Source organism: Cygnus atratus, chromosome 19, assembly GCF_013377495.2.
Source record: "Cygnus atratus isolate AKBS03 ecotype Queensland, Australia chromosome 19, CAtr_DNAZoo_HiC_assembly, whole genome shotgun sequence".
NCBI classification, from domain to species: Eukaryota; Metazoa; Chordata; class Aves; order Anseriformes; family Anatidae; genus Cygnus; species Cygnus atratus.
The window spans coordinates 6357782-6370241 of NC_066380.1; the positions used below are offsets into that span (position 1 = coordinate 6357782).

The 12460-nt window shown below is 49.3% G+C and overlaps 2 protein-coding genes across 4 annotated transcripts in view; one reads left to right on the forward strand and one right to left on the reverse strand.

The window, feature by feature from the left end:
* Positions 1 to 194: 194 nt before the first annotated feature.
* On the forward strand, positions 195 to 8400 carry DYNC2I2 (dynein 2 intermediate chain 2). The gene is made up of 9 exons (XM_035555004.2): positions 195 to 300; positions 1013 to 1267; positions 1991 to 2100; positions 4087 to 4244; positions 4784 to 4893; positions 5620 to 5787; positions 6185 to 6417; positions 7228 to 7385; positions 7975 to 8400. Exons 1-9 carry the CDS (start codon positions 199 to 201, stop codon positions 8211 to 8213), a joined length of 1533 nt encoding a protein of 510 aa, XP_035410897.2. The 5' UTR covers positions 195 to 198; the 3' UTR covers positions 8214 to 8400.
* SPTAN1 (spectrin alpha, non-erythrocytic 1) overlaps positions 8388 to 12460 on the reverse strand; it is a 50566-nt gene continuing 46493 nt past the window's right edge. For all 3 annotated transcript variants that reach the window (XM_035554953.2, XM_050714651.1, XM_035554954.2), the window contains 6 exons: positions 11706 to 11760; positions 10974 to 11170; positions 10528 to 10581; positions 9894 to 10040; positions 9397 to 9544; positions 8388 to 8707 (listed from right to left, as the gene is read on the reverse strand). In XM_035554953.2, coding sequence (XP_035410846.1) covers positions 8582 to 8707; positions 9397 to 9544; positions 9894 to 10040; positions 10528 to 10581; positions 10974 to 11170; positions 11706 to 11760 — 727 coding nt within the window. In that variant the 3' untranslated portion in view covers positions 8388 to 8581. The remainder of the gene's footprint in view (positions 8708 to 9396; positions 9545 to 9893; positions 10041 to 10527; positions 10582 to 10973; positions 11171 to 11705; positions 11761 to 12460) is intronic.

Genomic DNA, 12460 nt, shown 5'->3' on the forward strand with positions numbered 1-12460 from the left:
AAATCCCTGCCCAAACACCACGGCGGGCCCGTCCCCAGCACACCCGCGGCTTTCCCCAAGAAGCCAGCCGAGGCGCCGGCCAGCAGCCAACCCGCTCCCCTCTCCGCCACGGGCCCTCGGCGCCCTTCCCCAACATGGCGCCGCCGGCCTCACTTCCCGCCCGCCGTGGCGTCATCCCGCAGCGCCTCGCCCGTCTCCATGGCAACGGCTGTGGGGGCCGCCATGTTGGCGGACGGGTCGGCGCCCGGCGCCGCGGTGCCGTCGCTGTGGAGAAGCGGCCGGAGCCTGCGCTGCGAGGCGGTGAGAGGCACCCGCCGGGTCCCGGGGCGGCCCCGGCCCCGCTCCGCGCCGCTGGAGGCCGGGAGCCGCCGGCGTGGCCACAGGCGGGCGGCCCCGGTGCTGACGGGGCAGCGGCGGCCCGCTCCTTCCCTGCCGGCCGGGCGCGCTGAGGGAGCGGCGGGGCCCCGGCGCCTCCCCTCCCTGCTCTCCCCTCTCCTCTCTTCACCCGGCCGTCAGGGCCCGGCACCGAGACCGGGGAGCTCCTTGAGGCTGCCGGGCCCGAGCTCGCTCCAGTTCGCTGCCTCTGCCCCTTGGCAGCTTTTTATTGTCAGGCCCTTTGTGCAAATTGGCCAAGAAACACGCGGGCGGCTGCCACAAAGCCAGACCGAGAGCCAGTAATTCTACGCTTGGCATCGTGCTCAGTTTCTGCTGTGGCCCGTGGAGGCTCGCTCCCGGTTTGGTTTCGCTTATCCTCTGCACTCCGTGCTGCAGAGCTCGCTGCCTGGAGTGAAGCAGTACCCAGGCATCTCTGCCTTGGGTCAGGTCGTGTGAAGGTGACAAACATGTCACCAGCACCCGGAGAATTACAAGGGCACCCTGCTTTTAACCATGAACCTGAGATGTGCGAGCGTGTCTGAAAGTCTCTGCGCAGTGCCAGAAAAAGGAAGATGCTCTGAATGCTTTGTGCGGCGCTCTCTCTGTTTGATTTATAGTGTCTGTCTTCTCTTCCTAGAAAAGCTGCCAGACTGGGAAAATTTCAACATCAGAAGCTGCAGTACAGTCGCAGACTAGTCAGGATGCCAGTGTACAAACAGATCAAAGTATAGATGCTGCCCAAGCTTTCCAGCAAGAAGTCCAAGTAGATTACACTAGCCTTCTACTATTCCTTCAGAGAGTGGAGGATGTTGTTATCAAAGAGCTGAATAAAAACTGGACAAGCCGTGCCTTTGATGGCTTTGAAGTGAACTGGACAGATCAGAATGAAACAGTAAGTTGACGGCATGCGGTCTTGTCATTACCCAAGGAGAGCTGGTTGCAGTAGCTCTGACTCGTTTTGTTTCTTACTGCTGTGATTATTCTTGCCAGATTCTAATAACTAAAAAATACATTGTTTTTTCCTGCAGCTTTCTCCCTTGCTTTTCACTTGCCCTTGCTTGGTAGAACTATCCCTGTTAGTGACTGTTGCAGAAGCTTTATGAGAAGGAAGCCTGCAGTTGGTGTGGGCTTATCTTCAGCTCCCAGTAGCCCCTTCAGAGTATGCCAGACTGGTTATCTAAGAGCAGTTGAAGTCAGTGATTTGGCAGCTCTTCCTATTTAGATTATATTTGTTTAGCGTACGGTGTTGAAGAGTGGGAGCAATTTGTATCCGTCAGTACACGTTGGTACAGTCATTTCCAAATCATTTCTGGTGAAGCTTAGTGAGGGCTGGAATCATACGGGGGGGCTGTCATAAATTCTAATGGTGCGTTCCTCCTGACTTGTCATGCAGACCCTGAAGTGTGCACTCTAAGGGAGGTAATTATGAAGGGATAGTTAATTCGGTAGGGTCACGTGCTTTTTTTCCCCTTCTTTTTCACATATAATTGCATGCTACGTTGATAGACAGGAAGCCTACACTGTAACCATACGACCATATCCAGGGGCATGCACAGATCTCATTTCTCTCTGTTCAGAGATGGTTGCTTCAGTGCTTGAATTTGATCTCTTCCAGGTGCTGTGTTTGCATACATTGTCATACCCCGAGGCTCAGAATCAACACCTGCAGGTTACCAGCGTCTCGTGGAATGCAACTGGATCCGTTCTTGCATGCTCGTATGGCCGGTGAGCATCTGACGGGATTCGAGAGCTTAACTGAGGTCACTGTGACATTTTGGGCTGACCTGAGATTTATATATGTTCTCTTTTTCTGCAGTAATCAAACAGATATACACATACCTTGTTCATGTTAAAAAAAAAAAACACCATTCAGAGAAAACACATCTCAGGGCAGCCTTAAATTATGGCATTTATTTCTTCTACTTTTTTCCATATAAAATGGATATGTATGCTTTTACTGATCTGTTTCTAGATAGATTCCGTTTGGAAGAGAAATGCACACTTGCAAATGTAGGTGGGTGAGGTTTGAAGTACGTCCTTGCATTTGCTGAAGATCGTCTTGTTTTAATGTGGTCTCTTAGCACCCCAGATGAACCTGCCACCCGTTCACGTGTGCACCTGGTGCCATGAGCATGTGCTAACAAACATCTAAGAATCTCTGAAATGAGGGTTGGACATGTTCATCTAATCTAGTGAACGTCTGTAACAGTGTCTTTTTTCTGTGCCTTACCGTTGCCCTTACTCAGTTTTCTTTCTACTATTGTTTCCTTAGACTAAAAGCCCTGGCAAAAAGCGTATCCACGAATGAATGGATCGGGAAAAGTAGAACAGGGCAAACCTGTGTGCTGCTTGCCCCTTCTGCTCTCCCAATCTACAGCTATTTCCAGATTTGAATGTGGTTTCTAGGTCTGTGGTTACCTTCAGTAGAATTCCCTGCCATGAACTTACACAGTCTTTCTGAATCTTTGAACTTCCAGCATCTACAACAGTCTTTAATAAGGAGTTTCAAGCTCAACTACACACTTTATGAGAAAAATTGCTCCTTTTATTTACTCACTATCTCTTCCAATAACAGAAATAAGATCAAGTAAAAGCAGAAGCCGGGTTCAGAACAATTACTTCCTGTCCTGGCCACTCACCGTTCTGTAGATCTCTGTCCTCTGTATCAGCGCTGTGTAGCGAGATGTAACGTCACGCTGGTCAACGTGCTAACAACAGGGCACAGATACTGCATGAAAGCCCCTGTCAGCTCCCCAGGGAGCTCTTTACCATTACCCTTGTGTGTCTGAACAGCTTCACAGATGTGCCACCTCGAAGTACCTTCCTGGTAGAACCCTTTACCTTCAGAAAACCCATTGCATTACAACTGTGATATTTGCTGGGATGTGGAGTGGTAAATATGCATGTGTCTTGGGACTTCTGCTTTGGGCAGATGGCTTGTGGCAGTCATTATTTTGGGTTGGTTCTGCTCCCTTACGTTCTGGTAAGCGTGCAGTGAATGAACCAGCTAGAGATAACAAAGAAAGCAGGGTGGCAGGTGCCTTTTAGTAGCCCAGAGAAGTAATGCGTGAGAGCCAGTTGTGGCCAAGAATTATTATGGGCATGAGACTGAAGAGAAATCTGTAGAGCTGGGGTGTGTGACGTGATTTGTGCGGGGTACTCACCACCATTTGGGGGTTGCGAAGAAGGATCTCTGTTCCTATGGAGGCACCTGGACTTCAAATCATGCTGCCTAGCTCAGGCCAAGCAGGACTCAGTAAGTCTTTTAGCCCCTGTCACTCCGCCAGGTAAGATAGTTCCTCACGGTGCGTTCTCAGACCCTGGGTCTTTGAGTGCTTGTTTAGAGGAAGAGTGGCTTGCAAATCAGCCTGCCTGCATATCAGCAGCAGTTTGGGCTCTCTGGATTTTCATTCCCAAGTATTCATAGGAACTTTCTGTACGTGCTCTTTAGTTGTTCCCGCTATTTGAACGGCTAGTAGACCTTGGCACAGTGAATCAATGTGAGATTTCCTGGCAGGCACTTTGTTCAGTCAGTGCACTGAAATGCACCGTGTGTATATGAGCCTACAGAGACGTTGCATCACCTGGAGCTCAGTTTTCCTTCTACCCGCAAAGCAACAAGTGTATAAATGATCAGGACATATCAGAGCTCTGCTTGGACTAGGATTCGCCTCGTATCAGACAAATAAGATGTAGCTTTCTCTTCTTTAGGTTGAATGATGGGGACTGGAGCACAGAAAAATCCTACGTTTGTACCTGGAATCTGGACAGACGAGGGCTGGATCCACAGCGCCCTGACCTAGTGGTGGATGTTCCCAGTTCTGTCCTGTGCCTGGCTTTCCATCCCTCCCAGCCTTCACTGATAGCTGGTAGGTTCGATCTTATGTGAAATACACCCTTGTTTTTTCAGCTTGGATCAGTTTTTTCTCTTTCTCACCTCAGCCTAAGATTCCTGGTAACAGCAAAGGTATTGCAGCTCCGCACCCGGAGGAACCAACGCTGACAAACGCACTTTGGCTTCTGAACTGGGAGCTGGACCTTACCGCATTTTTCAGTGACATCTGCCTTTATATCAGAGAGATAGCTCAGAGTGAGAGCAAGGCAAATTCAGCCCTAGCTGCAAGTAGGAGGCGTGTACTTACTTTGGTAGAGATGCATTCTCTTCCACCAGAGCTGACTGTGCCCTCTGTGGCTGCCTTTGAAGTTGTTGGGCCTGTTTCCACCAGCGCTTCATGGCTGCATCTGTCACACTTTGGGCTGAGGGCTGCAGTTCCCAGGACACCGGTCATGCTGGCAGTGAGAGAAGTTCCCCCAGTTCTGTTCTAGCAACAGAGCAAACTGCCCACGGCATTGCTCGTGTTGTGCACTATTAGATCTCACGTGTTTATTGGGATCTTTTTCCTCTCAGGTGGCCTCTTCAGCGGGGAGACGGTGGTGTGGGATACCAGCAGAAGAGACGACCCTTTGATCTGGAGGACAGGGCTGACTGATGACACTCACACCGATCCCATCTATCAGGTGAGAGAGAACACCCACAGTAGACGTGGCTGGGGGAGGAGAGAGTTGGCACTGCTCTGTTTTATGCCTTCATTTCTTGTTCATCTTATTGGTACTTCACCTGAAGCTCTCAGGCCACTATGTTGTGTTTTGGTTAACTTTTTTTCCGCTGCTCTAACAACTGAAATGGCAGTTGTTGAATCAGACACTGTCTCAGTAAAAAATAACTTCTTGTTGTTCAGGATAATTGAAGAGTAGGCCTGTTCCCATGCTTTACCTGTTTATTGGTACAGACAAAGCCAACAAGAAAGTAGTAAAGTATCACTGCTCCTTAGCTGGAAGCTTAAAGTTGCACAGAGTCACAATTTGTCATGCAGTCGGGCTTCCTAGCGGTTCTTCTTTTCTGTCTTTCCGGGGTACTGTGACTCACAGCAGTCTGTGCATTTTCTCATCTGAAAGTTGGGAAAATGCTTGTATTTATAGCTGAGTGGAAGTGCTCTAACTATTAGATCTCAAAAATAATGACAGGAGAAACATGGAAATTGGAATTGAGCCCTGAACACCTAAGCTCATCTCTCTCCTAGCAGCTGTGTGCCAGCTCCCAGGGAAGCGGGTCTGGTACCGAGGTGACCGAGTGCCACCCAGCTCTGCTGCCAGGTTGTCTCGCGGGACAGGGGACTGCAGGCTGCTGAGGGGGGGGTTGCTTCTGTCAGTCCCTACTTGATGAGCTCCTCACGTTTGGAACAGGTGGACTGGTTACCTGATGCCAAGCACAGCAACCACGTCCAGCTGCTGAGCGTGTCGACGGACGGAAAGGTGCTGGTGTGGAGGGAGGAGCGCGATGGGCGGCTAGCCTTGGCTGAAGGGTTTGCGCTGGTGGCTCAGCAGATCCCTCGTAGCGCTCAGCTGAAGAAGGTGAGTTCAGTGGTTCAGCAAGGCCTGGTCTGACAAAAGCACTTCAGCTCTAGAGCCCGGGTGGCAGACCTCGCCTTTCACACGAGAAGGGACAGGAAAAGCTCCCACTTTGAACACGCTAACCCTTGGTCCCATCTCCTTTCCCGTACTGAAAATCATTCCTTGGAGGACTGGCAACAGCTGAGGTTTTGCCATGGTCTAAAGTTGCTGGGATGAAGAGACCTTGCTTGTAATAATAATTCACACAAATCCCATTATGGGTGGGTGCTGCAAGGGTTGAAGGCTGAGCAGAGAACATCTCAGTTGGTCCCTGACAGGCTGGTTCACGCTGCTCTGCCTGCACCTGCGCAGCGTCACAGCCCCCAGCACTCACAACAGATTTGCTTTTTTCCCCTAGCTCACGTGGGGAGAAGTGGCTGTGGGTGTGACCTCGCTCTCCTTTTCACACTTTGATCCCCGCGTGTTCATTGTTGGCGTGGAAGGCGGCTACTCACTGAGGTGCTCCATGGCAGCAGAGACGCCGGCTCTCCACCAGAGAGGTTCCTCAGTCCTGCTCAGGGCGCCAGCAGAGCTCGCCTTCTCCCCCCACGGTGGGCCAGTATACTCCGTGAGCTGCTCCCCCTTCCACAGGCAAGTGCTGTAATCAAACACTGGCGCTGCACCTTGGTACAGGTTACTGCCTGGCTCTAAATGTGCCTTTTCAGCTAACACTGAGGTTTTGCACGTGTACAAGTTCCAAACAAGGGGCACCTGGCATTGGGAACTTAAGTAACGTCCCCTTGCAGGATGACCAGTGTGCGTTGGCTCTGGTGAAGCTGTGCACTCGGGGGTACGCTGCATGAGGTCAGAACAGGAGTAACACAAAACAGCATTTGCACTCAGGCCAGTGTAGAGCATTAGCACCTTCCTTAGAGCATCCCATAATACTAAAGAGCAATTCAAAGTCGAGGGCCGCATCTCAAAAAAGTAATTTACTTCATCAGGGCTGAAGTGCTCTGCCCGTTACGTGTCTTACTTGTAGCTGCCTGAATTTAACTGAGACGCTCACATCCCTGCCTGCTGTTTACCCACCCTGGGAGAGGCCCCGAGCCATCTTTCCATGAAACGTGCTGACGGCCCAGGTCTGCAGTTACTTTGCATGAGACAAACACGCCGCTAACAATGCCGGGCTCTATATCAGCAGTTCTCAGGCATCTCTGGCCCGCGACCCACCGCACTCAGTGGACAACATGAGCCCTCATTAAACTTAATTGCGAGCGCTAACAAAGCTGTGCTTCTACAGCCCACATCCCAGAGCACAGCTTGGAAAGCGCTGCCTTAGGAAACAGCCAGATAGTGGCAAAATAGGAATAGTGGCCAAGGTCACACCCCGCAAGGGAATTTTGTTCCGTATCTTTAGCAATAAAGCCTACCAAGTTGTTTCTGGCTCCACGCACCCAGGAATCTCTTTCTGAGCTGTGGGACTGACGGACAAGTTCACCTGAACTCCATGCTGCAGACACAACCCCTCCTTTCGCTTCAGTTGTCCAAGAAGTACCTCTTCTGCGTACGCTGGTCTCCAGTTCGGCCACTGGTCTTCGCAGCTGCTTCTGGGGAAGGCAAGTAACTCTGGGTGTCTATTCTCAGACAGAAAATTTAGATTTTGTGCTGGGTATTAAGTGATATGAGTCAATTGTGCTGATCAGCATATCCCACAAGCAGAGAGCAACGACCATGTTTGTACTGTGCAATTAGTACAATGGAGTCATTTCTAACTCTAGCAAGATGACTTCAGGAACAGTTCTTTTTTTGCTTTCGCTCATACCAGGTTGCTACAGCAGCTCCCAGGGATGGAACATAGCTAAAACTGATCTCTGGTCTCGTTGTTTTGACATTTATTTCTAGAGCTAGAGTAAACAACAACTAAACAGGAACTTTTTCCTTAGAAAATTGCCCCAATCTTTTTGAGTTAAGGAATGGAGATTTCACAAGAGTTTAGCCAGCTGCTTTCAGGTCTCTGACAGCAGAGTAAATACGCACTGTCTTGCAGTGACGGCAGCTATTTGTCACAGTGTAGACACCATCAGAGGGAAGGGGGAACAGGTTAAAAAGAACATCTGTAAGTGTACCAGACTAAGCAGATAATATTCTGCTGTTAAGTACAAAGCCTGTTACCATGCAGCAGTAAGAAGTGTTTCTGTTTTACAGGAGATGTGCACCTGTTTGATTTTGCAAAGAGCTCCCAGAAGCCTGCTGTTTCCATAAAGCAGGCTGCGGCTGAATGCCCCGTGTACTGCTTGGAATTTAACATCAAGCAAACTCAGCTCTTGGCAGCAGGGGATGCTACCGGTACAGTCAGAGTCTGGCAGCTGAGTTCTGACTTTACCGAGCAGGGACCCAGGGAGGTGACTCATCTGGAGCAGCTGGCAAGCGAGGCCACAGACTGAAACACTGAAACAGCAATGGAACCAGCTGCGGGGAGCTTGTAACTACTCTGACTCCACAAAAAGCTCCCATTCACCTGTTCCACAGCCTTGGCCTGCAAAACATGTAACTATGGTCACAGCTGGAGTTTCATCCACATCAGTTAAATTTGCATTTAACCATTAAACACGAGATGATGTGGTTCGACCAGTAACTTTTATTGAAGCACACTGCAATGTTTGTTTTCCCTAAGAGTTTTAAGCTAAGCAGTTTAAGGTTACATCATAAAGAGACACTGATTATTGTAGAGCACAAAGAGAGAGACACATGCAGAGCTACAGTCAGCAAACGTGAGCATGTTCCTTGTAGCATTTGGTACTAGTGTTCTGTATCAATTCACAAAGAGTGAACGTGTAAATTCTATGTAGTCGTAGGCAGAAGGAAGTTCTCTGCCTTTGCCATCCATGTAGGGCTTCATGTGAGAAATGCAGTAATCGGCTTGTTCCCGGGTCAGGTTCTGAAAGATAAAGACAGCGCTGAGGTGGAGACGGGCTCTGAGGCTGCCGCTGGGCCCAGACACGCGGCCCTCCCCCTTCCCGAGGGCACGCAGCTTGGAGCAGAACTCCAAGAAGCTCCACAACTACACCCAGCATGGAAATGTTCCGTTTCTGTGCACACTGTTTGGTTAAAGGTTGGAAGGTCTGACCTGAGTCTTCCCCCCAAAGGGAAGGCAGAACAGGTAACTGGTAGGAGGAAGAAGAGCAACCGCTTTATTTCTCTGCCAACTGGTGGGATTCAGACTGGAAAAACTTCCCATCTCGGCAGGGCAGTGAGAGGAAGAGATCTCACACTCAGAATAGATGCTTAAGTTTCTCCTTTGAATCACTGTCTGGAGAAACATCTCCCTCTAGTCTCCCAAGTGATTAGAGGAAAGCACCCCGTGAATGCACTCCCTTCCCAGGCCTTTGGGGAGCTCGTTTTACTGAACCCAAGTAGTTCTTGGGCAGTTAAAGCTTTTCTTCTTCCTCTGGAGAGCCAAGGAAGCAGAGGGGTAGGGTTGTTGTTCTGCATTTTGCAGGGGATACCATTGCAGGTTCAGAACTGATTCAACTACAGTGACATGAACTTCCCATTAGCTGCTCTTTGTTAACAATCTATGAACAAAAAGCCCCCATCTGTTCCTAGGGGGCCACAACTGGTACGTACCTGGTAGAGCTCCTCCTTGGTCACGTAGGGCTTCCCTTCTGAGCTGAGGGCACGGAAAGCACTCTCGATCTCCTCGCTGGATTTCACATTTTCTGTCTCCCTGCTGATCATAAACGCCATATACTCCTGCAGCGAGACGTGTCCATCCCTGCCAGTGAAACAAAACAGTGCGTGAACGCTGCCATCCGTTACTATCCAGAAGACTGCAGTTCCATGCCCTCCTGAGAGAGGGGCTTTAACTTCCTGGGAGCAGCAAAAGTCTTAACACAGGAAGCTACATCAATACCAGATCATTTTTTAAGCTGAATGTGATCTTCACAAATGTCAATCTTACCTTCATGAATACTCTCTTACATGAATTACCGTGAAAACAACCATAGCATCTCCACAATAAATGAAAGCAAAGCTCTCGGCCTGTAAGAGACTTTGCAGCTAAACCCCACAGAAGATACTGATACCACAGCCTGCAAAAGAAACAGAAGGTCCAATCCACGTACCTGTTGGGATCGACAGTGTCAAGAATAGACTCAAATTCGGGGTCTGGCTCTCCTTCCTCAACCATAGGCAGGTCGTAGCCAAGAGAGCGCAAGCAAGACTTAAACTCCTGGTGATTAAGTCGTCCAGATTTGTCCTTGTCAAAGTGCCTAAAAACAGAAAACCAAAGCTCACATTCTTAAGTGTCAAGTTGTCGAGTAAGTGACTGACAGCTACACGCTGGGCTGAAAACTAGAACATGATAACCAGCCCACCTTTCTGGACAAACGAGGTTGAATCCATAGACATTTCCTATCTAACATACATAAAAATGAAAGCACAAATTCTTCACTTTGCTTAAAAAGCATCAAAAAATGACTATATTCCCATCTGGAATTCACTGACACTCCTGGTTCCTACACCGCCGTGCCCACGAGTGAGCGTGCCCAGGAAAACCTCGTGTGGCTGCACCCGGCCAGCAGCGGGTGTATCTGAATCTCCTGCCATCTGGCAGAGACGAGAGCAGCTCAGCACAGAACTGGGCAGACAATAAGGGAGCTGCAAACAGAGCAGTCAGAGAATCCTGTGAACAGGGGCCATCCACATGCCAGAAATATCTCACAAGCATTCCTCTGGCATGCGTTTCCTGCCACTCACTTGAACATCATGCTGAACTCCTTCAAGGCCTCCTCAGTGACTCCAGTCGTGTTTCTGCAAAGGAAGAAGCAAAGCTAGTGAACAGTTCCTGAGCTGCAGAGCTCTGCTGGGGTCCCAAACCAGTCAGCTGCATCAAAAGGTGAAGACACGTGAGCAGACAAAACATTACATCATCACAGCCCAACAGAATAAATCAGCTCCTGCAAGACAGCATTGCTAACGGCCAACAGGAACCGTTTCAAAGACTGCTAACTTCGTCCCGCTGAAAGAGCCGGGAGGCAGTGGAGATTGACAAGCAGCTCTCTAGGCTGCCACACACGAGTCAGAAGACAGCAGAGGCTCAGCACTGTCATGCAAGGCTCATTTCCAGACACACAGATGTGTCTCCTCGTTTGTCCCCCACCCAGGCTAGGCACACTTCACGCTGCACGCGGGGTAGGGAGTACCGAGCTTGGATCTGCTGTTCCAGGTTGTGCTGCATTCTCATCCCCAGCTGGTCAAGCTGGTCCCACTGCTGCGCCAGCCCCACGGTGCTGTGCTCCGTGTACTTGTTGTCCAAGATAAGTGCCTCTTCCATGGCAGCTCCAAGGTCCTCAATCTTCTTCAGCTGGCTCCTCATAGCTCGGATCTCCTGGTGCTTGCGCTGCAAGGAGGGAGTAGGAGGAGGAAATCAAGGAGTGAAAAAAAAAAAACCACCTTAAAATGAACATGTGTACAACATGGGCTGGCAGGGGAGGAAGGTTTATATTCTGTCTGCTGGTATAATATATATATATATACACACATGCACACATATACTGGGATTTGTAAATAGTATTCAGAATAACCTCTTCGTGCATGTTGTTGGAAACCAACAGGGCTTGCAAGCCAGCTCTTGAGACAGAAAGAATAAACTCTTATTAGAAAACATGCTGAAAATATTGTATCTTCTTTGCCCTACCCCAGCCATTTAGAAAAAAAGATCAAAAAGGAAACCTTTACCAGAGTGCTGTTTAATGGCTCGGGATGTAAGTAGACATCAGATACGTAAATAGGTAATCCCAAAGGTTTCTTCAGTATTCAGAATGTATAAAATCAATAAGATTTTACTATATAATGGCACACATTTTCATTCCCACCTGGTGTTCCCAAGTTACTACTCAGGAGAGGTGTTTTAGAAATCGGTGAGCATCGCTTACTTTAGTAGCTTCCAGCTGCGATTCCAGTGTTCCCGACTCCTCCACCATACAAGACCTAAACACAGAATCACAGTGAGAGCGCGCACTTCTCCCGTAAAAAATGGCAGGTGGGGCTTGAAATTAACAGTCCTTCCTTAAAATTAAAAATCCTTACAGCAGTATTATTCTCCTGTAAATATTTAAACACTGGTTTTGTGTTTTGTTTATTCTGACTCATCCTCTTTCAGACAGACACATGTACATCTTGTTTGATTCTTATTTCTTTATATAGTTAATTTCTAGCCCCATTTGAAAGGCAACACGATCAGCAGCCACACTTCATGCCAGATCCAAAGCACCCACTTTACTGGACCTAATGAAATTAGAACCTCGGTGCAGTCCCACCCCACTCCACCGTGCCCAGCACACACACACACACGAACTACAGGTGATTCACCGGGGACAGGCTGTATTAGCCAGCAAGATACAGGAGCTCTACAGAGGTGTGTTATGTGGGGAGAAAATGGGGAAAAAGACCTCGAAAACTATTGGCTTGGTTTAAAAGTAGTCTTAATACAGCATAATCACTGCAGAAAATGATAGGTCTCCCCTAGGCAGCAGTGGTTGATGGAAAGTTGCCTTTCCTGCCCACCTCTCCCATCCCGCACCCAGGGAAACTGAGGCAGGGCCACTCCTCTCAGCCCAGTTCCACGCTGAGCGCAGCAGCCCCCTGCCCTAGCACACACTGTGGTGATGGGCTCCAAGATCTGCTTCAT

What these genes read in the sequence shown, in the direction of transcription:
- DYNC2I2 (XM_035555004.2), top strand. Translation starts at nt 199, where the DNA reads ATGGCAACGGCTGTGGGGGCCGCCATGTTGGCGGACGGGTCGGCGCCC. An exon ending in CTTGCATGCTCGTATGGCCG is followed by an intron (nt 2,101 to 4,086) that starts GTGAGCATCTGA and finishes TCTCTTCTTTAG; the next exon opens with GTTGAATGATGGGGACTGGA. An exon ending in CCAGCCTTCACTGATAGCTG is followed by an intron (nt 4,245 to 4,783) that starts GTAGGTTCGATC and finishes TTTTCCTCTCAG; the next exon opens with GTGGCCTCTTCAGCGGGGAG.